The 23,827-nt window shown below is 35.8% G+C and overlaps 1 protein-coding gene across 6 annotated transcripts in view; it reads left to right on the forward strand.

Moving 5' to 3' along the window:
- Positions 1–23,827, forward strand: part of MALRD1 (MAM and LDL receptor class A domain containing 1) — a 248,132-nt gene that overhangs the window by 128,203 nt on the left and 96,102 nt on the right. For all 6 annotated transcript variants that reach the window (XM_051802231.1, XM_051802232.1, XM_051802234.1 and 3 more), the window contains one exon: positions 312–469. In XM_051802231.1, the coding sequence (XP_051658191.1) occupies positions 312–469 (158 nt within the window). The remainder of the gene's footprint in view (positions 1–311; positions 470–23,827) is intronic.

A 23,827-nucleotide genomic window follows, 5' to 3' on the forward strand; every position in this document is an offset into this window, starting at 1 on the left:
TTTCTCTAAGTCATACATAAAATTTAGTAGATATGCTATTATAATTTGTTTGTTATTTATACTACATTTATGTTTATGTGAACTACACATTTGTTATTTGTACAAAGGAAAGAATGAACTTGAAAACTTGTAGAATGTATTATGCTCCTGATTAAAAATAAAGATGGCACACTCAAGAACCATATCAGGATTGGAAAATATTAACTCTAGGCATCTATTTTTACAATTTCCTCTGACTAAATAATTTATATTTGTAATTGTATAATTTGAAAGTCTAAAACATTTTTCAGTGACATATATTTTAATTTCAGGACACTTCCTGTATCTAGAGGCCACTGCAGTAGGCCTAATAAATGAAAAAGCCCACGTGAAGAGTTCCATATGGAAAGAATCAAGTAGGACTTGTGTGATGAGCTTCTGGTACTTCAAGTCATCAAAAGCCATGGGACATATTCAGGTTCTGATTAAGGTAATGAAAAAAACACTTTATTTTGAATATATTATATCTGTAAGGGTGTATATGCTCCAGCTTCTCTTAAAAGCCACAGAAAGTCTTAAAATCTTCTTTCCATTTTCCCTCTTTACATACAGTACCTATCTCTTTGATATTCTCCAGGCGAGGCTATTTTCATTTTTTGCTGCCATCCCTATTGGTAGCTATCAATATACAACCCTATTGTTCTGATGGGATGGCATCCACGAAAAAAAAAAAGAATTTGTAACGTGCACAAAATGAGAATAAAATTCAAAAATATGACTGCATTAAATAATTTATCTTTTCATGTAAACAAGTACAGAATATATAATCAATTTTCTTTAGAAATGGCATTTTCTTCACCAAATGTGTAATGATCAAAAAATTATTTAAAAAACGTATTTAGTTATTAATTCACAAGTGAAAACTGAGACATTCATTAAAAATTGACTGTTCCTTCGTTGTTCATTAAAAAGTATTAACTGCTTGTAAAAGCAGTTTTTAAATCATAATGTGATTCTGAGTAGAAATAATCAATGCTCTTCGGATCCAATGACCAAATATAGCACTTCTAGACAGAGTAGAAACCTTTGCAAAAGACAGTGTGTGTATTTGTGCTCATTTGTATCTGTGCAGGGAGTTCTAGTTGTTCCAGTGGTGCAATTTATTTGCCATATGATATTCTACAATATCTCTAATATTGTCCTGGTTAACTGCCTTGAAATATTCCAGTGCATATGTTGACTACCTTATCTTTAAATGATAAATGATATTTTTCCGTGAAAATAAGCTACTAAAAATGTAGCTACTTCTCAAATGTTCTGTATATTATAAGAATAATTTAAAACCCTTGAAGATAAAAGACTTCAGTAGGCTTTAATATCTAAGGATAAAACCTAGGATGTGTCTGTCTGAAATATAAAAACAATGAACCCTTTGACAGGCATTAGGAGATTTTTTTTCATGGATTAGTCCAAACACCTACAAATGACAACAGGCTACTCATCAAGTAACTGTATAGCAATGAGATATATTTATACAACTCTTTTTCCTAGAAAGGCTCAAATCCATAAATGAGGCAAGTAGATTAAAGAAAAATAGAAATAATTGCTTAAAAATAACTTTCAATTGTTATTGTATTAAAAAATTAAAACAAAAATAGATCCCATTAATTAAAATTAATAAGGTACAAAAATAAATATTTATCTTAACTCCAAGATCAAATTATATTTTTATTGTATTACTCAACTGTGTTTATTGTAACACCCAAATATTGTAATTATGAGCAGTTTAGGATTGCATAATTTCAGTTGCAAGCTAACTTGTAAGCTAACTTTTGTGGAAAATAAATATTAGCTGCATCAGGCACGTGTGAGTGGTGTGCAGGTAGTGTTTATATCCTTGTTGACTGTGTACTGTAATTATCACACTAAGTATGTTGCAGCACAGACAGTTGCCTTAACAACTTAAAAATAATTCTAATCTCATTTTATTACATGTAGTGAATTTAATAATACATATTCAAATACTTCTGTTAAACAGGAAACAAAAGAAGTGAAATAAAAGAATCAAACAAACCACACCACCTAAAATGAGTTAAAAAGAGACATTTGTTCTCTACTGAGATATTGTCTCTGAGGGGTTCCAGTCAAGCAGTTGAAATTCATAATTATTTTTTTCATCCTCAGGATGGACAAAGGGATTTAATTTTTTTTGTTTATTTTTTTAAAAAATAACCTGGGCAAAGATTTACTAGATAGTTATTCCCATCAATAAGAGTCTATAGAGATTATTTTTTGCTCTGCTAATATTCAAATGTATTACTTTTATGGAATTTTCTATATGACAATCAGTAATATTTTATTTTTCTAGGTTTTGTAAATATTCTTTACGTTTTCTCTTTCTTTTATTTTTATTGCAGTGACACATTGCCCTCTTCTTATTTTCACCAAATTTTATTATCCTAATAAACTTTTCAGACATTAATTTTATATTATTTTAAACCCTTGTCTCCAGGGAGCCTAAAGATATTTTTAAAGGAAGTATGAATAGAAGACATTGGAGGCATGACTAATTATTCTTATTCAATTTCTTTTTTTTTAATGAAAACAGAATTCTACCTGGAGATATGAAAAAATATTCTCATTATTGTACCTGGGATTTTTTGCAGATCAGCTTCAGTTTACCTGTTATATTGCTTATAAGGATCCATAAATCAATATTTTAATTAGAGTTTCTACTTAGCAGTGTCTGTACAAATAAAGTCTAATTAAACAGCACATAATCATGGGAAGTCATACTGAAGCTTCTCCAAGTTCAAACTGTAATACCAATATATTTCCCTCCAAATTTAGTATCTCTTGATTTAAAATAAAGTTAATGTCAATGAAATCACTATCTGTAGGTAGTGATTATTTGAAAATGCAATGAAGAGGAGAGAATCTAGAAAGATAATTACATTCTCAAGTTTGACAGCTTAGGAAACTGTCTCTACCTAAAGTCATCCCATCCATTAGAAGTTGAACTGAGAGTGAACACCATACATACAATAGTACAGCAATGAACAATATGATGAGAAAATAATCTATAGAGGCAGAATGAGGAAGACTTCCTCTTCCTCCTGAAATATCACAGTGGAAGAAAAACAGTAAACCAGAGTAAAAAGCCACTTTTAAAAAATCATAGTTTGTGGTATGCACTGGTGTTGTCTCTAAATATTTGCATTGCTTGTCCACATTCAAGAAGTCTAAGGTTATTATACTAATAAAGTAGTATCTCAGATTATGATAGAAACAATAAAACTGAGGGATCATAAAAGGGGTGCTATAGCCAAGCATGAACTTTCTTTTGTTAAGGTTTGCTGTTGGAAAAAAACCAATTCATTTTCTTAATGGAATTTCTCTGCAACTACCATTGTTTTGATTTTTTTTCTGCTGAAATTGTACTACATATTCCCTGGAGAAAATTGTCTGTATATGTGATAATAATCCAATCAAAGTGATGGGACGTTGAACTAGTTGCAAACATATAGTATTCTTCAACCCCCCTTAATATTTATGCAAATGAAAGATATTGACATTTCAGCTATTTACAGAGACTGCAATATCCAGCTCACCATATATCTAAATTCAAATTACAAAATGTTTAACAGCACTGCGAAAGTTCATCAGGCAAACGGAATATTACCAGAAAAGATCTGGATACAAATAGTCAAAACTCTGCTACTCCAGTGAGATTTTGAGATATTTGGATCTTCTCTGTGGCAATTGTAAGGGAATACAATCCATTGCAGGAGATATGTTGAAGATAAAGTGCAGTATATTCACTATGACCGTTTTAGTACCTTATCAGCACTCAGTACTGGTTTATTTTATGAGTTAGAAGAAATGGTGCATTTTTAAATGTGCTTATATAGAGACAAGTAAGTACTATTAGGCGAAAGAAATGATAACATTTTATTATTCTGATAATCTAAACGTAAGTTTCCTACTGCTACTTAAGTTGCTTCTATCATAAAAAAAAAAGAAGCAAGTCCTAGGTATCACAGTGGGAAAGGAGCACCGATCAAAGAATAAAACCACTTGTTGAAGATAATTTTTGTGGTATCAATGTTAATTGCTTTGCATATTTTAATTAAAAAAGCTAATTTAGTATTTAATATAATTGGGGGAGATTCTTTCAAAGATTTGAAACAAACTTCTGAAAAAAATATGCAGATGTATAAAGAAGGTGAAACCTGTCATTAGTAACTACCTCTGCTGACTGTGACAAGGCCAACACACACAGGATCTCATTAAGAAGTTCCAGTGGACCTTTTACCCATTTGATTAATTCCATCCAGTTACAAATGAGCAAAGACAGAATGATATTCAGGAGGACAGAAAGTCCTGGCCAGCTCATGGCAAGCAAAGCAGGGCTCTGTTGATGGAGCTGCAGCAACAGACAAACCTGGCCAAGGGCAACAGGCAGCTGGGGCCAGGATCCCACCTCCTCCAGCTGTTCAGGACTGGTGCAGCACAAATCCTGTTACCTCGCTGCTGCTGCTTCTCAGCAAAAGCTGGAAACCATCATAGTTGTTCCCTTGATATTGTCATTGGTTTTAACCACCCTAATGGAGAGAGGAGAGGGTTAGTAATGTAGAAATGTGCAGCTCAGCACGTGCCACAGCTCAGGTATAGATGACTTACAGTGGGTTTTGTAATTACCTGGTTATTTTTAGTGGAGCAGCCTACTGTCCTGTGCTGTCAACATGAAAACCTGCACCAGAGGTGCTGCAGATACCAACTGATATATTCTGAACATTTGTATTTCTAGGATCCAGTAGTTTAAAATGTAATTTTCACAAATCAATATAATTGACCCTACTCCTATAGGAAGTCACTCAGGAATAAAGTTTGAGGAAGGAACTTATTCTACTTCACAGCTTAAAATAGACTATGTATTTCTACATTGATTCTTCTCACTAACTGCATGAAAAACAAGCAACTCTTCACATTAATGTAGGAGTTAGAGATTGCATTGGGCTCAGGTAACCTCAAAGCAGATTATCTCACCTCCATGAAACTAGAGGAAGAAACTAAATTTTAAAAGGTTTGCTTTAATATTTTACTTAAGAGTTCACTGAATGTCAAATCATGATCCAAAAAATGTAGAATATCTGTAAATTTAATAAACATAGAAATAATATTTATTTCATAAACAGAATAAAATTGTGAAAGAAATTGTTCAAAACTAATGGCAAAGCATAAATTTTTCTAGTATTTAGTTCCATGTAGAAGCACAGTGGTAATGGCCTTTATTTAATGAGTATCTACAGCTCTCAAAAGGACACAGTTTTAAGATATTTACTCCCCTTGTTGACCTATGAACTGTTATTAAATGTTGCATTTGAGTCAAAGAAATGTCTCATCTGACTAATGAGTGACAGTAAGGGAATATTATTTGAGTCCCAGGAGTCTTGAAGGATATCAGTGGAGATACTATGCAATTAAATAATGCTTGCAAACAGTAAATTTTATGGCATTTTTACTTCCCAGAACAAGATAATTTTGTATTTATATTTCTTGTATCTCGAACAACACTTTCCATCCTTTTAGGCATTGTTTCAAACAGGGTTGCTTTAGGCCCAATTTTGACCCCATGACATAAGTATATCTCTAAGGAAATTGAGACTGAGACAGTGATTAAACAGAAATGTCAGTTTTCAATAAAAGCATAATTTTTCAAAAGCAGTTTATATAGAAGGGACAAAAAAATATGCACAACTGTAGGTAAGTGCAGACACCATTCAGTGTGTTTTATTTTCTCAAATGAGTACATTAGGAAGTAATTTTAATCTTCATACTGTCAATTATTGGAAGCTTATAATTCATTGTATTCATATACTGCAACCAGATGTAAGTATTCATTCCAGAGTTGGTGAAATAGAATAATATATTTGAATGTGCTTTGAAGGAAAAAAGTATTTTGAAGAAGGATTGAAGAATCCTGCTTGTATTTTGGAATCTTGTTTGTGAAGACAAGAGGTTAATCAGAGGATTTGTAATCTAAACCCATCATTTTTCTAGAAACACATATAAGTGAAACTGTTCATATGTGAATTATTAAGCATTTTTTTGTTCAAATTCTTTGAGAACTTGACATTTTTCTCCCTCTAGGAGATGAGCCTGATGAGTAGTATAGGATTAGTGTGACTAAGGGCATGTCTCTGTCCTGCAGGGCAGTGCCTGGTTATAAAACTGAGCAGGCTGACAGATTTTGACAGCACAATGATACCAAATCATTGAAGCAACACAGCAATATCCTGTAACATTGCACCTGGAGTCACAAGCCCTGTGCCTCAGAGCTAATACCACTCTCCTAATTTTTATCCAAGCCTGGCACCATATTGCATAATGTGACATAGATAACAAATGCACAGTTCTGCAGTGTTTCACTGAACTCATTCCCCAAATCAGAGATCTCTGGGACTGATTTACTTTATGGATTTGTCAGCTCATAACCTCATAGAGTGCTATTACAGTGCTCCTTTTTAACATTCAAGGCTTTGAAGTGACTCCGGGATCTTTGTAGGTCAGACTTCTTTTGCTCTTTTCTAACACTTTTCAGGGCAGACATTCAACAGCAAAAGCTGTGATTTAAGTGTGTCTCAGGGCAGAGTTCTTCTAAGGATCATAGAGCTGCTGTTTAATGATTTTTACTGAAGCAACAGACATTGAAATCAGATTTTTTTTTCGAGAGCTTTGAAACAGACATAGGACTTTGTCTGAATGATAGAGGTATAACCTTCAACTTTGAGTCTCTTCATTAGTTTTCCACACCTCTTCTTTTAAAGAGGTAAATTCAGAAATTTAATTAACCTTTTTTTTCTAAGATAATAAATAATACAAGATGTAACCTGGTGCCTGCTGATATCTTTTACAAACCATATAGCATTGATCAGATCTAAAATCCCAAGGCAGTATCTAATTTTCCCAATCAGCAACTCCATTTCGTAAAAAAAAATTCTAAGAAAAAACCTGAGCATTTCTAAGAGTTCTATTTGACACCAGAAAAGGTGAAAGATCTTTCTTTTTTTCCTTTCTCATCTCTCTTTACATGGCAAAGCCCCTTAGTCTTCCACTGAGAAAAGTATCTTCTTTTTTTCAAACAATAGATTAGAACTAGATCAGAATAGAACTGAATAGATTTTATACTGAGAACCTTCAGCAAGATCAGATGTAGCATTAGTGCTCATGGTGTAGAACATTAATTTGTTACCACTTTTATATTCCTTTAATGCAACTTTTAATTCACGGATCAGTTTTAGTGTCTTGGAGATATTCTAGTTTCTGGTAGTCTTTGATCCTTGCCAGGCTTGCAGTATCAAGTTGTATCACGCTTAAAATTATTTTGATTAATCAATAAGGGCTTTAAAGTTAAGAGTCTAATTTTTAACCCTACAGATTGTTTTCAGTTTCTGACCTTCAGCTTTGAATCTTTACTAACTTCAGGGAAAAAAAAGATAAACCAAACAAAAACTCCCAAACATTTTTCTTTCTGTATTTACCGTAATTTATTTCTCAAAGATGGAAGGATCTGATTCCAATTAATTTCATGTGAGAGTCAGGCTAGGCATTTTTTAGTACCTATATTTATGACTGTAATAATCTCTATGTGTATTTGTTTGTAGGTGGACCCCATTGCCTAAAGTATAATTGCATGCCCTTATTGTTGCCTGCCCATGGTAGAGAGCAATTATTATTTACGCAGAGACTAATAGTGTCAATGTAACGGGAGCTTTTAGAGACACCGCTTTCTTCCCACTATCTTACTTACTATGGAAAGAAAACCTTCCACAACCGGGTAACTTTGTGTTGCTTGCTGGTGAGAGGGTCATTTCAGTTCAGAGATTAATTTCCTGCAGTCTTGTGGAAACCCCACAGTCCACTCATAGCAGCTTCTTATCTTGGTATTTGGACTCAAATTCTTCCAAGAGTTCTTTATGTTCAGTCACACACCTCAGATTTCCAGCTTCCCTTGGCAGTCATTCCTTTGTAACTTGTTTCTGCAAGGTGTTCCAGGCCATATCTGCAAAATTTAAAAAAAAAAAGGAGGGAGCTCATATAAGGAGTTCCTCATATAAGGAATTTTAATATAGCTAAATTTAAATATGGTTAAAAAAACCCCATGTTAACATGATTTCCTTCTTGAATTAATGAAGTCATGCGAGATGATATTGTCGTACTACTGAAATCAGGAATTACAGACCATTTGCATTAAGTCTGGAATATGTGGGTGTAACTGTGTGGTCTGCAGGGTATATTTGATTCCGCTTTCAGCAGGAGCACTAAAAGATGAACACTAAAAATTGAATTTCTTATCTCCCACATACCAGATTAATTGAGGCTCTTAATCTATCTGTGATACTGCTTTTTTTTTACATCCAGGTTTTTAGATGATATGGAAAGTGTTTTGGTTGGGGTTTTTTAATAAATATATATTACAAGTGTGGATCTTATAGAATTAACAAATAGAAGGTATTACTTAATCTTTGGCTGTAATGCTGGGCTGTAATGTGAACCAGGAATAACTGGTGGTGTGGTCAAAATATGAGCATTTTCTTAGCAGAACTGGGGTCTTGTTTCCAAAGAGAGTGAGTACACCATAAAACCTCACAACCTACAAAACAAAAAAAACCACCTCTTTCACAGAATCACACAAAGTCAACCAGGTTGGAAAAGACCTCTGAGATAATCAAGTCCAACCCATGACCCAACACCACCCTGTCAACTAGACCATGGCACTAAGTGCCACATCCAGTCTCTTCTTAAATACCTCCAGGGACCGTGACTCTACCACCTCCCTGGGCAGACCATTCCAATGATCACTCTCTCTGCAAAAAATTTCTTCCTAATATCCAACCTAAACCTCCCCTGGCACAGTTTAAGACTATGCCCTCTTGTCCTACTGCTGGTTGCCTGGGAGGAGACCAACCCCCACCTGGCTCCAACCTCCTTTCAGGGAGTTGTAGAGAGTGATGAGGTTTCCACTGAGCCTCCTCTTCTCCAGACTAAACAGCCCCACCTCCCTCAACCGCTCCTCATAGGACTTTGCTCGAGTCCCTTCACCAGCCTCGTTGCCTGTCTTTGGACACTCTCCAGCACCTCAATATCCTTCCTGAACTGAGGGGCCCAGAACTGGACACAGTACTCCAGGTGTGGCCTGACTAGTGCCCAGTGCAGGGGAAGAATCACTGCCCTTATCCTGCTGGCCACACTGTTCCTGATACAGGCCAGGATGTCACTGGCCTTCTTGGCCACCTGGGCACACTGCTGGCTTATGTTCAACTTCCTGTTGATTAGAAACCTCAGGTCCTTCTCCAACTGATCACTCTCCAGCCACTCTGTCCCCAGCCTATAATGCTGCAGGGGGTTGTTCTGGCCTAAGTGCAGGACCCACCACTTGTTAAACACGATACCTGTGGATTCAGCCCCTTTATCCAGCCCGTCCAGGTCCCTCTGCAGAGCCCTCCTACCCTCCAGTAGATTGACACTCCCTCCCCAACTTGGTGTCATCTATCAAAACATTATATGTCTGCTTTTCAGATTTTCATAATAAATGAGAACTACAAGACCAATTTTTTTGCTTAACTTTCAAAATCATACAACTGAAAAAAATAAAATTCTTACAATGGAAAACATTCTAGTGAAAACCTTTTTTGTCGGATAGCAGCCACTGAATAAAAATACAGTGATATATTTTAAACTAGTTTTAATTCTAGCACTCGTAACAGGAAAAATATTAAAAGCATGGTGAACAAAGAAATGCAATTAACCTTATTTTTACTTCCTTGCAAAATCATCTCTCATCTATAAACCATCAAATGTCACCACACCTTTCTTATAATGACAGGAGAAAGTTTGATACCATGGGAGCAAATTTTATTGTTAATAATTTTATTTATTATTTGACATCCAATTTTATGGATGTCAATTGCTCTTTCATTGAAACATAAGAAGAGACAGATGTTGTGGAAGAGTCACGTAAAACCACCTAAGTGGAAACTTAGGCTAATGTAATTGTATGACACCATTCTTTTTATATAGGTAACTTCTCAGTTTGTTGAAAACTGTGGTTACAGTGAAATGGAGCAGGCACTCAATCTATGTTTAGCTGAATCAATAAATCAAGGCACAAATGTGAATCATCTTTCAGCTTTTAAATAGTTTGCTTAGGCTTGTTTTCTGTGCATTTATACCATCTCATTTAGGCGTCTGAAAAAAAGTACTTCTTTTTACTGTTGGTATGTTAAAGCTACTATGCCATTTATCGAATTAAAATCTTCAGCCTACATTTAGATGTTTTTTGGTCTTCCTCTCAGCACGTCACTTTTGCCTTCCACTCCTTCCAATGAATAGCATAACTTAGTATATTACTGCTTTCCAGTTTAATTTAGTTTGATCTGCATGGAAGAGAAATTTCTTTAAATAAGAGTTTCCAATGTGATACACAAGAGGTAGTATTTAAATTTTGATACATGAGGCATCTAATTCATTTCATTGATCAGCGAACACAAGAAGACTCTTGTTATTATGACATGGAAATACTCATTAAATGTGAAGGACCCTGCAGTGCACAGCATTATTCTGAGCATTTTGACAGTGTGATTCAGTTCAGAATTTTGCTCAATGGGATTTCTGAGGGAGGATGTTAGCAAAAAGTTTATTAGCAGTCCGAAATTATTAAAGTGGATTTCTATCTCTTTAACATTTTATACACCAGCTATATTCTTCAAGTGTTACTAAAAGAATGAGAGTTCTGCTTTTTTTTTCCAGCAACCTAGCTGTTATAGGAGTATGTGGGCTACAGAAAGGAATTAACAACTAATGAGAATCTTCCCTTGCCTCACAAGCTGCACATTTTTAACCTTAGACTTTGCTTAGTTAGTAGTATAATCTGTTAAAGTCAGTATCTCTGGAATTGAATCTCTATAAAAATTGCAGTTCCCTCATTCCAAGTTGTGCGGAGATTTGTTGCGCAGAGAACTGAGGTGTTTCTTCAGGTTAGGTCTGAGATCTTTTGACAGTAATGATGCAGTAAGATTCTTCTAAAGAGACCAGCTGTCTTGAAAAGATCAATGCTAAACAGCTTAACAAGAAAAATTTTACTGTGTGTCGTTGACGAACCTGAATGGTCTTACAAACAGTATCCACAGAAGGTGTGGTCATATAAGGAGGAAAGGTAGAGGAGAGCACGTGGCAAAACAAAAGTAGGCCACATGGTCATAATCGTCATGGCTAGGCTTCACAAACGAACATTTGGGAAGGGCTCTAGCACTACTAAAATAACTTAAAGCATACTTAGTCCATATTTTCTGCAGATGCCAATCTAATGGCTACAGGTCTTACAATAGCACGTAGAGGATGCCATTGCTGTAGAAGCTTCCTAGCATCATGTTAAAATATCTCTTTCCGTACAGACATGATCAGACAGAATTTCTGCTGTAGAAGTGTTGGAGAAGGTACATTCTTACACAAATCCCTTGGAGTTTTCTTATTTTTGGTTGTTTTTTTCACTCAGTGGCTATATTTTTCTTTGATTTGTCTTTTTTAATGTTGCAGCATTTCTTCAGTTCACGTTAAAGGTTTATACTCTTCTGATAATTAGCTCTGCATTTATTTGCTGTAGGAAATAAATCCACTTAGAAAATGCAGACAAAATTTCTCCACTCTCCTCAGCAGTTAGGGAAAAATGAAGATGTGGAACTAGAGAACTGAGGTTATTGCAGCTACTGAAACTATAAACCAGAAGTGGATTATGTAACATTTGCTGCACTGTGAAAAAAATGAGGGGACCTCTGAGGCATTTTAATTGAAAACAAAAAAAAATTAATGGAAGGGAAAAAAATACCACTGAATTTCCTGTTCTACCTTTGTTTTATCTGTATTTTTTGACAGTTTGAATGTTATTACAAATTGTCTTTTACATGTTTGAATTGTGGCTGATGCTTGTTCCCATGTTTGTCTTCAGATCAGTCATTTTGCCTTTATCTGGAAAATTATGTCTATGTTACCACAGGAAAGACATCTTAGAAAGAGATCTTTGCATTTTATCCAGCAGGGAGATTTCTTTTAAGAAATATGTTAAGGTCACAAGGTCACAAGACCTGCTGTTAAAATATATTTTTTCCCAATCTGAATGGGATTCCTACTTTTAAAGTCATAGATGCCTCCAGAACAGCCACTGCCGCAGTCATTCTAGCCTTTCTTTGTTGGCAGTGGGCTTTTACTCACCACATCAAGGGGAATCTTGAGTATGATTTATCTCATTGTAAAGCAAGCATCTGCAAGAGGAAAGGTGTCTATTATTTTCCATATATCTTTCAATAAGTAATATTGGCCACCATCAGGAATGCCATTGGATAAATATTTGAATTTTGGATATTTCAGTAAATATTTTTGCATTTGTATGTAAATACTTAATATCTGTGCTGGCAATACAAACAAAAAATCTCATGAGTTTGTTTGCAAACTTTTGTCTTGTACATCTTTACCATGCTATAAATATTTATATATTTCTAATTTTATATGTTCTTGAACATACTAGGGGGTGACCATTGGATAGAGAAGTAAGGAAAGAAATATATTATTATTATTATTAATATAATAATATCTGTCAGCCATGAGAACCCTTAATTTGTAGAGAATATATTTCATAATTGCAGATTAATAAATTAAATCAGATATCTGTTTCCTCAGCACTTTCTAAGCATATCCATCAGATCCTATGAGATAGAACTGGAGTATTTCTCTTAATGTCTCATTGCTCAGGATCAATTCAGAGAAGCTAAAAGTACTTAACTTAAGAGCTTTAACTATACAAAGAACTTACTATTTTTTCCCAGCCTTAGTGTTTTGAGTCCCCTGAGGCTGTCCAGTTCATCTAATATCCCAGAGGATCTGTTCTATGTTTCCGCAAGCCCAAAAGCTACAATCCAATTGAAAAGAATATTCTAATAGAATGCAAATAGGCTGTATAATAGATGTCGCAAAGAAAGAAATAGAGTTCTATCCGAGTGAACATCCCATGGCATCAAAGTAGGGATGACACTTGACTGACATTAATCATTCTTTCATACATCTAAAAAAGCATATGATGTTCTTTGATGATTAGTAGGGAATAATCATGTCAATCCTTGTCCTGCAGGGTTTTCGCTTTGAAGAGACAGATTAAATATTTAGTGAAACCTTAAAACTTTTAATGACTGTGTACATGAATTATGAATTACTATTGCCAGTCTTAATAATTATTACTAATATTTTAATTTTATTGTCCTGCCTAAAGGAACCTTACTTTTTCTTATCAGGTATATTTTGTTTACATCAGATATACGTACTTCTTTTTCCTTTATTTTATAATTTCTTTTTTATTTTTCCCTCAGCAGAATCCCTGTAAAGATGTTTTCCCACTTGTTCCATCCAGTTTTATACATAGAATCAGGATGGAATCAGAGTTGAATTGCTAAATTTAAATATTGATTAAAGCAAACAAAATCTCTGAAAGATTCCAGATGTTTGGTTCAACTGAATTGGTTTTGCCTTGGAGGTTTTATTTTTCAAGGTAGCTGTAATGATAATTCTTTAATTCTTTGTGAACAAATCTTCACATTTTGAAGAGATGACGGGACTTTAACACAGACTGATTCCACAATTCCCACTTTGTTGAACTGATTTTGTAAACACTGTGACACTGTGAATAGAAAAATGCTTCTGATTTTAGCAAACATTTGTCAACATCTGTCAAAGCGTCAGAGGAGAAAAGTCAGTCCCACCAGCACAGCTTCTGCCTGCCCACTGTGTCATTCAAATGATACTTTGATCCATGGCATGTGGAAAGAAAGTTGCTTCACCATCCTTCTAAAAGACATCCTGAACAAATACACATTGGCAGTATCTAGTCTGATCTGTGGACCTGAGATGTGAGTTTTACCCATGTCTCAGTTTCACTGTGGCTGGTCATATGCACAGACTTTACAAAACAGTCAAGGGTCTGTGTCTTGCCATCATCCTTGCCAGCGGGTGCTCTGAGGTCGAAATGCATCATGGATGTCACTACTAGTTCTAAAGTTATTAGAGGTAGGCATCTCCTATTTGGACAAGTTCATATTCCTTCTCTCATTCCATATATAAACTGATAAAGGAAAAGGTTAATGGCTAAAAAACTAAACCAAACCAAACCAAACCCCCTCAAAACAAAAAAACTAAACACAAACAAACAAACAAAGCAAAAAAAAAAAAAAAAAAAAAAAGAGGCAGAAGTTAAAGAGATAAAGCTCCATAATAAAAAGCTGAAACTTTACCTCTTATTTCTCAATATGGTATTCAGAGTATTCCCTATGGGACCAAAAACATGACAGATTTGAGGTTGTCTCATTTCTACAAATAACTTTTTATGATCTTCATTCATAAACTGTTCTATCTCTTAATCTACATTCTTTGTATTTTTTTAGGTAGTCAGTAAGAGTAAAGGTTTCACTTTTATCTTATAAACCAAGGAATCTAGCATTGCAGAGTTTAGCACACTGTCCTTGTTTGGCACTATGGAGGGTTGTAACAGTCGTCCAGAGTCTTCCTAGAAATTCTGTAACTGTGATGATTTCTCTTTCAAGCTTTGGTTTTTAAAAAAATTACAGTTACCTCAACACTGAAATGGGGACACATTCAGGGAGACGTGTAAAATGTGATTAGAACAAAGGTGTGACAAGGTTTGAGACAAAGTGAAACTAAGTTGCTTGAAACGCTAATGGCCTTAGAAAACGTCTTTGATGTTTATTGTTACTCAGTCTTAGCAATAGACTTGAAGGGAAAAAATGTAATCCAAGCAATCAGAATTGTATCCCTTAAGCTACCTAAAACCAAAATCAACCAAAGGTGGATTATGATAGGAAATGAAGAAGAAATGTTTGCATTTGAGTAGAAAGAAGGGCTGGGAGGGCTAGGAAATGAGGAGAGGATGAAGTAATACAATGTACCTAATGAATCTTTTTTTACAAAGAGGGCTTGCTCTATTTCTCTCTTCTAATAGGTAAGGATAATATATAGAATGAAGATATATTTTAAGAGCCAAAGCACATAAAAGTATGTTTGATGCAAATAGTATCATGGGAATGTAGAAGGATGCAAATGTCACAAGTTTCCTTGGTTATAGAAATGCTGGCTGTAAGGAAATCTAGATTTAATAGTTGCAACAGGATAAATTAAAGTTTTAAGTGGTGTACACAGAATAACTGAAAGAAAATCAATAAATTATTCTTGCTTTCCCATCATAGATTTCCAAAATAAGCGGTTGTAAAGTATAACTTCATCTTTGCTAATGAGCAATTAAATTGTCATTCCTTGAAATGTCTACCCACTCAAAAAATAATCATGTCTCACTTTTTATAAAAGCATTTTTTTAAACTGACTTATCTCAGCACTTACATCAATTAAGGAACAAGAGTCTTACCATTTAGTTCCTAGAAATATTGCAAGTGCTGGCACCTGTGGCAGGGTGAGCTGTTAATGCCTTTTGATGCTCTGAAAGAATTTACTATGAGATTCCACCAGAATTACAAAACTGGTGCATTTTAAAAAAGGAATTTCATCAGTGGTATTATTTTATTTATCTAATTTGTTCATTAAAATGCATGTTGTTTTTTTTTCAAAATGGATAATCCTTTATTATAGCCTTGTTAATTTTGGAAATGAGAATTGGGAAAAGATATTTCAGAGAGTGAAAATCACTGTAATGCTTTACACAAAGGAGGAAATGAAAGAGGTGGATGATTGTGCTTTGTCATTAACTCCTATTATGAAAACTTGCTGAGACTAATACACACAGACTGTAATGAAAGGCTTGGAGGCTGAAATATCAGTTTCATCTTGCTGTTTTCCTTCTTTCTATAATGCACCATGAAAATGCAATTACGTGATTTTTTTACGTTATCCTTAAAAGTGAAACCAAATTTTCATGCATGCTAATGCACTTAGGCAGTATACATTTTGCCTGAATCAAATAATTTCTCAAATATATCATTTGATCAGCTTCATGTTTCTTTTTCAAGTGTTTTTTATTGAAGGTAGAGATATAATAAAAATTGTTTCTGGTTCCTGACAAAATATAATTTAGAGAGAAACTGATTTTTAAGGTGTTCTTTTAATTGCTGAGAATCATGAACCTTCATTGAAGTTACTAGAAATTGAGCAAGCTTACATTCCTGAAGTAAAACTCACCCTGTTGCATACTCATCACTGACTTGTTCTTACCTTTTGGAACCACTACTCTGTAGGCTGTTGCAGTTCTATTATCTGCTTTTTGGATGTTGTTTCTTCATTTTTCGCTACCTCAATTTGTTGAATAATGCAGAATCCCACAGTGTGCATCCCTCAGCATCCTTCAGTTTAGTGATGGAAGGTGTAAATTTTGAGTTCAAAACCTCTTCCTATGTTGAAGTTGTTTCTATTTGTCTCAGAGTTATTCTAGATAGATAATAATTTTGAAATTATATGTTTAATGAACAGATTTAACATTCTGATAATTAGCAGCAACTTTCTCAATGTAATGGTAATCTTAAACACAACTCTCTGTGGGTTACTCAATAAGAGGGAAAATTTTCAAAACAGTAGCTAAGAGCTGGGCAATAAATAACTACTACTGTGCCTAGATTTTCCTACATTATCAACAACATGTGCAAATGCTTTATTTGGTTTGTTTCTATACACTTACCAACCTTACACTTAACATACAGAGTGTGTGTCTTTCTCTAAAGTAATGTAGCTGAGTGAAGTAGTGCTGTTGTTATAAAGTGCCATTGAACTGTTTGTATTGAACTGTTATCAGACTAGTGATTGACAGGTGTGCCAGAGGACACATGTGTTCATTCATAACTCACATCTTCATGGCCTTATTGGGCTTATTGGCTGCTCTCCTTATTTCTTCATGTCATCGTGAAGAAAAGATAGAAGAGAGAAAAGAATAAACGAGGAAACAAAGAAAACAGGAGAATGGGAAAGAAAATGTTAACCTAAAATTCAAGTCTTGGATGAACAAATCTTGACTTCTGTTCATCCTTTGAGTCATTTTAACACTTTTGATAGTTTGACACTCTGTGTGCATTTTTCTGATTTAAGCTTTTTTCTTCTTGAATAAAATATAAAGTCAAACTCTGTAGGGTTAAGTTATTCTTTTCAGGTAACCTAAACAATATTCTTTTAGGAAGTTTTAAGAGAAAATCAGTTAGAAATGAAGAAAGATAGACTCTGTCATGTACTTTGAAAACAACTTTAGGTGAAGGAGGCAAAATAATCACATTTTTTTAAAAGAGATTCTGCTATACAGCATAAATCTTCAGTTTTATTTTATTTTAAGGTACTTTGTTTCAAGATATATATGAAGGATTTAATCCTAGGAAGTGAGATCTTTAAAAATAAGCAAGTATTCTGTGTACTGCAGTGCAGAGGTAGCAACAGCTCAACTCTATAAGGAAGGTGCTCAGAGCCTGCTCAAAATAGGAGTCATTCTCGAGCAATGAAACCGAAATAAGTAGATAAATACTATTAAAAGTATCAGCAAAGACATTAATTGTTCCATGATTTTGAGATAAAAAGATTCACAGAAAAGGTAATTAAAATATGGACAAATAAGGAAAAACTGTGACTCCTCTTCGTTCTGTCTCCTGTTTCTTTGATGTGCATATAAAATGCTGGACTGCACTCCACTCCTTGTTGAATAAAGGAGAAAGAGTGGAAAGAACACACCACATCATGGAATCATCATCATGGCTAGGTTTCATGAACGAAGATTTGGGAAGGACTCTACAACATTTGCTGCAAGCACACTGGTGGCTAAAGTGGCAAGTGTGAGATAGACAAGTCCAGTTGCAAAAGGCACAGCAGAAGGACTCCTTAGGTGGTATCGACAAGACATACACGGTTCTTTCTGTGTTGTCTTTTCTCCTCAAGAGTGATCCCGCGTGCTTTCTCAAAGGAAGCAGCAGCGTTATGGATAGTGTGTCTCCAGACCTCCCAATTGGACACCAGAGTAGACCACTGATGATGATCAATATGGCCAAGGCTGAGATGTTGTTTCAGGGAGTCCTTGTATCTCCTCTTCGGGGCTCCTCTCTTGCAGCAGCCGGTGGCAAGTTCACCATAGAGCACAATCTTGGGGAGGCGGTGGTCCTTCATCCTGGAGACGTGCCCTGCCCAACGCAGCTGTGTTCTCAGCAACATGGCCTCAATACTTGTAACTGCTGCCTGTTCTAGAACAGATGTATTGGTCACATAATCTGACCAGTGAATGTTTAGGATTGTACGAAGGCAGCGTTGATGGAAGCGTTCTAGGAGATGCAGGTGGTGGCGGTAAATGACCCATGATTCGGAACCATATAAAAGAGTAGACAGCACAATGGCTCTGTAGACATTGATCTCTGTACTTTTCTTCAGGTATTTATTTTGCCAAACTCTTTTATGGAGCTTTTTCCAAAAGCTCTATATGCCTTTGCTAACCTGTTGTCTATCTCTCCGTCAATCTTACCCTCTGAGGAGATGAGGCTACCCAGGTAATTAAACTGCTGGACTGATTTGAGCTCTGATTTGCCAATGATGATGCGGGGATGATGGAAGACATTCTGAGGTGCAGGCTGATAGAAAACGTCTGTCTTCTTTAAGCTGACTTCCAGCCCAAAAAGCTCAGCAGCCTCTGCAAAGCAGGGTGTTAAATGCTGCAGAGCTACTTCTGTGTGGGTGACGAGGGCGTCGTCAGCGTAAAGTAGCTCCCAGACAAGATGATTTAAGATCTTAATATGGGCCTTCAGTTGCCTTAGATTGAATAGGCTTCCATCAGTACGATATCGAATGTAGACACCATCTTCTTCATCGAGGTCTGCCGTGGCCCTTTGGAGCATTATGCTGAGAAAGATTGTGAATAGGGCTGGTGCAAAAACACAACCTTGTTTCAAACCACTGGTTATTACAAAGGGCTCAGAAAGTGCATTGCCATATCTGACTCAACTGCACTGATCCTCACGAAGTGAGATGATCATTTTAAGGAACTTGGGGAGACATCCTAAGCATTCCAAAATCTGCCACAGACCTTTTCTGCTCACAGTATCGAAAGCCTTGGTGAGATCATCAAAGGTTACATAGAGACCCTTGTTCTGTTCCCTGCATTTCTCTTGCAGTTGTCTGAGAACAAATCTGTGGTACTCCTGTTGGCTCTGAAACCACACTGGCTTTCAGGTAGAAGTTCTTCTGCTATGGCAGGTATTAGTCTGTTCAAAAATATTCCTGCCAGGATTTTGCCAGTAATGGAGAGCAGAGTGATACCTCAGTAATTTGAGCAGTCTGATTTGTCTCCTTTCTTCTTATACAAGGTGATGATGAGTGTGTCACGAAGGTCTGATGGTAGTTCACCTAGTTCCCAACAGCGCACCACAGACTCGTGAAATTTAGCATGGAGTGCTTGGCCCCCATGTTTCCAGACTTCATATGGGATTACATCAACCCCAGCTGCCTTGCCAGTTCTCACCTGCTGTATGGCCTTGAGGGTTTCTCCCATAGCAGGGGCAATATCCAATTCATTCTTCACCAGTTGTTGTGTGATGGACTGAATAGCTGAGTCTTGGACTACATGGTTGGTACTGAAAAGAGTCTGAAAGTGTTCAGACCATCGATTCAGAATGGAGGTTTTATTTGTGAGAAGCATTTGACCATCAGTGTGAGTAGAGGGCTTTGGACCTGGTATGTAGGCCCATATGCTGTTTTCAAGACCTCATAGAATCCTCTGTGATCACCTGTATCTGAGCATAATTGGATTTTTTCAGCTAGATTGATCCACCACTTGTTCTGGATGTCACAGAGCTTGCTGCATGCAAGATGAAAGGCTATTTTTCTTGCATGACAAGATGGCTGAACAAGGTGTGCTTGGTGAGCGGTTCTCTTCTTCCTCAACAATTCCTGGATCTCTTGATTGTTTTCATCAAACCAGTCCTTGTTATTCTTGAAGGAGAACCCTAAGGATTCTTCAGAGGACTGCGGGATGCTATTTTTAAAATGTTGTCAAAGTGTTTCAGGAGAGGGATCTATGAAATGATCTTCAAACCTAGTTTGAAGATTAGCCTGGAATCTGTCTCTCACTGTAGTTGTTTGAAGATTGTTAACTTAGAGTCTCCTCTGTGAAATACCATCCCTTTTAGGTTTGAACTCGAGGTTGAAGTTAAGTTTACAACACACAAGTGGATGGTCTGTTTGACATCATGGAATACTCCATCTTTAAACTACTCGGTCAACCATGAAAAGGCTTTAATGATGATACCACACCAAGGAAAATAAAACTTCATTAAGAAGATCAAGTTTATTAATAAGCTTCATTTGCACACCATGAAAATACATCTGATTCTAAATCAAGAATAAATGCCTGAAAAGTAAACTGCTCTCCTGAAATGCTCTTTTAGAACAGAGGGATTACCATGCACCAAAAGCTAGAGAAAAGAGTGGTGACTGTTAAAGTCACATTTTGCTCATTCTATACTATTTTTCTGTGCTTTGCATAAATATATCATGTTTAAAAGATTTTGGATGGTTACAGCTTGCCAGGAAGATCCAGTTTTCAAAGGAATTGGAGGAGAGAAGTCTTTTTCCTAATTGTTTAAGGACACATGTAAAAAGAGTTTTACTTCTCTCAAAAACCTGAAAGGTCCTGCAGAAAGAGGAGTCATTTGATACAGTGAATCTAGAAGGTATGTTATTGGTATTAATAATAAACAGCTAATAGTTTTTTGATGAGTCATTTGAAAATATTCTGTCTCTGATTAAAAAGCCCTCAAGTATATTTGCTTTGAAGAGTCTTGGAATATTTAGCAAGTGTTTTCATTGCCTCCATCCGCTTGGTAAGCTCTGCTTCATTTCCTGTGGCTCTGCTGAAATAAATATCTGATGCAAATGAACCAGGGAAATATTTTGAACCCAGCTCAGAACATGAATAGAAGGAGAGGTGCAGATCAAGAACAAAATCTGTGTTTCATTGCTGTTTCACTGCAAATGTAACAAGGGAGATTGTCTCATAGAAGAATCTTTATAATTTCGTCTGGAATACTTAGTGTATTATTCTGAAAGAAACTGATTCTTTGCAACATCTTGTAATGCAAAATCACATACTCTTCTTTCATGCTTTGGAGTCAGTTCCTAATATTATTCTCACTCTGCTAGAAATGTAGCCCTGAGAATAATGGTGATCTCTGCTGCATAGGAAAAATGTTAAACTCAGCCACAAAATAAAAGGAATTCTAAGACAGAGAGAAATCCTTCCCTTTGCTTTCTTCTTAGTATCCCCAAGTGAATTAATGAACATATTGAGCCTACTAAGTTATACCTTCCCCCTGAAGTGCTCAGAAGAGAGGCTACAAACACTTTAGATCATTTTTCAGATAAGACAAGCATGAGAAAGATTCTGAACTGCAATGGAATGAAATCATTAAGAAGTAATTCCCCTCAGACTATCAGAAAGCAGATAAAAAATCTCCTGAATATGAATACTAATTTTCCAATATGGCTAACCGGTTATGGTCATCTTAGAAGTAATCCTGCCATTTTCTGAGCGCGTTTATTGCTCAGCATGATGTGCCATTAATGCAAAAACATGCCCTTTACTGTTTTCCTCAATGATGGATCCTCACCTCAGCCTGACCTTTGGCTATGTTTAACCCATAGAGGGCAGTGACATGCAATTAATAATAACTTTTCAGAGCCTTAAATGAAAACACCTTTTGGTTTTGGTGGTCTTGGTCTGTATTTTTAGGAGGAATTGAAAATTATTTTAAGTGCTCTGTCATTAACATTGGACTTTCAGAATTTCTCAGGTTGAGTTTAGGGAATTATAAGGTACAGACTTTCAAAATAGGTTGCAAAAATTATGTTCTGAGGAACTTTCCAAAGTTTTTTTCCAGAGGTATTGCTTGGTAGCAGTCTGCACTAATAAATAGTGGACCACATGCTGGGAATAAATAAGTCCAAACCAGAAATACAGATGCTAAACTAGGAGGTGTTCTTCTCTTGTATCCTGTTTTATAGACCATTCTTTATAGAATGGTCTGCTCATTCTATAAAGCTTATAGGTATGACCCACAAACAATCCTCTTTAACTCTTTCTGTCTGCATCATGCCTACATGCAATGAGACTCCTGTAAGTTAACTGGAAAATGAGATTTCCAACCTGAGCGACAGCCAACACAATCAGCCCCCACACACACAGACAGCACAGATAGTATCCACCAAACCCACAGATCTTGGCAATCTTTTGTCAGCCTGTTGGAACATAAGAGTTTGACTGGGCCTTTTGCCTCCAATCAACCCAGGTTGAAGAGCAAACTAGACAGTGAGTATGAGCAGGAGTCAGTAGCAGAATAGCCTCTTAGAAAGAAAGGCAATACTGTGCCCTCCAGCCTCCTCTACGCTGAGACTCATTTCTACTTGTTATTTTACTTATGCCTTCTTTACATTAATATATGTATATGACAGTGAAAAAGATTGAAGGTTTTCTGAAAGCAATAGGCAGGTCAAAGCACAGACTAATTTTTCTGCTGCCTCAGGACATATATGGTTTTGTTTTTGAAGCAAACAGATTCCAAAGATATGAAAGAAATGCCAAAGCACAACACAGATTAAATGGCTGGAAAATGCAGAAAACAAAACAATAATTCATGAAATGGAATCCGCATAGCTTACAAGCAATGATCCTCTCAAGACAAGGATGTATCATGAAGAGAGGTATAGCTTACACCCCTGAGCCAAGCCAACTTCACTGTCTGAGCCTGGAGAGAGGAGGAGAGCCAAGCTTCCTGCTTGTTCTCCCTTTCCCACATCTCCTTGGATGTTTCACACAGTGTGTAGGGCTTATGTCTTTGAAGGGGCTTTGCACTCTGGATTGGAACAACCTTCATGCAGTTATGCAGCAGATGAGGATGCTTTTCATTTTGGTATGTAGAGCTGTAGCTGAGTAAGTGAAAAATCAGCTTTTCAGGCTTTATGAAGTGCTGCTGTTGTATAGGAACTCCTGCTGTGGAACCCAGACAGGAAGAGAAATGTCTCTTTTGTGTTTTATTTGTGTACTCATATTCAAGAATTTGTGCATGGGGACTGCCATAAATTTTCTATCTGGAAAAAATTCTTCCTAACAAAAAGTATTTCAGCGTCTCACTGTATAAAACAAATGCCCCAGGGCCTGTAATTGCGTAAAGATTTGATGCTTTATGGCTATGATACCATATACAAATTGACTGCTACAACATTTTTATGTGGTTATTTCTAAAGAAATATGTGATCAGGATTCCTTGTTACTTGCAGCATCCTTCACCCAGAAACTGATGTGATAAACATAACACAAGTCTGAACAGAATATGTAATAAAATATAATGTGAAATCAATCAAAATTCGGCTAACAGCACACATGAGGCCCATACTTTTGTTAACTGTGCAACACTTAACATTTCCAGATTTTACATAAATATTTATATCTCTGTATTTTAAAAAACTCCACTAACTTCCATACATCCAAACTTAAATACAGGTAATTTTTTTATAGATTTGGAGCTTAGTGCTTGCAAAGATACAAGTTTTGAATTTTTCTAACTTGCTTAAATGTATGAAAGTAAAGAAAGTCCCTTATCATTTAGTATTATTATTATACATTTCATTTAAGTTTCCTAAATTTGCCACTAATATACAGCACTGTAAAATTGATCAGTAATTTATATTCCAAAAAATTGTCAAGTGCAGACAGAAGAGGCTCTACATACAACAAATGGATTAAACGTTTAAAAGTGCTTCTTTACTAAGT

Source organism: Manacus candei, unplaced genomic scaffold (genome assembly GCF_025592945.1).
Source record: "Manacus candei isolate 608988 ecotype Guabito, Panama unplaced genomic scaffold, ASM2559294v1 h1tg000056l, whole genome shotgun sequence".
Classification (NCBI taxonomy): Eukaryota; Metazoa; Chordata; class Aves; order Passeriformes; family Pipridae; genus Manacus; species Manacus candei.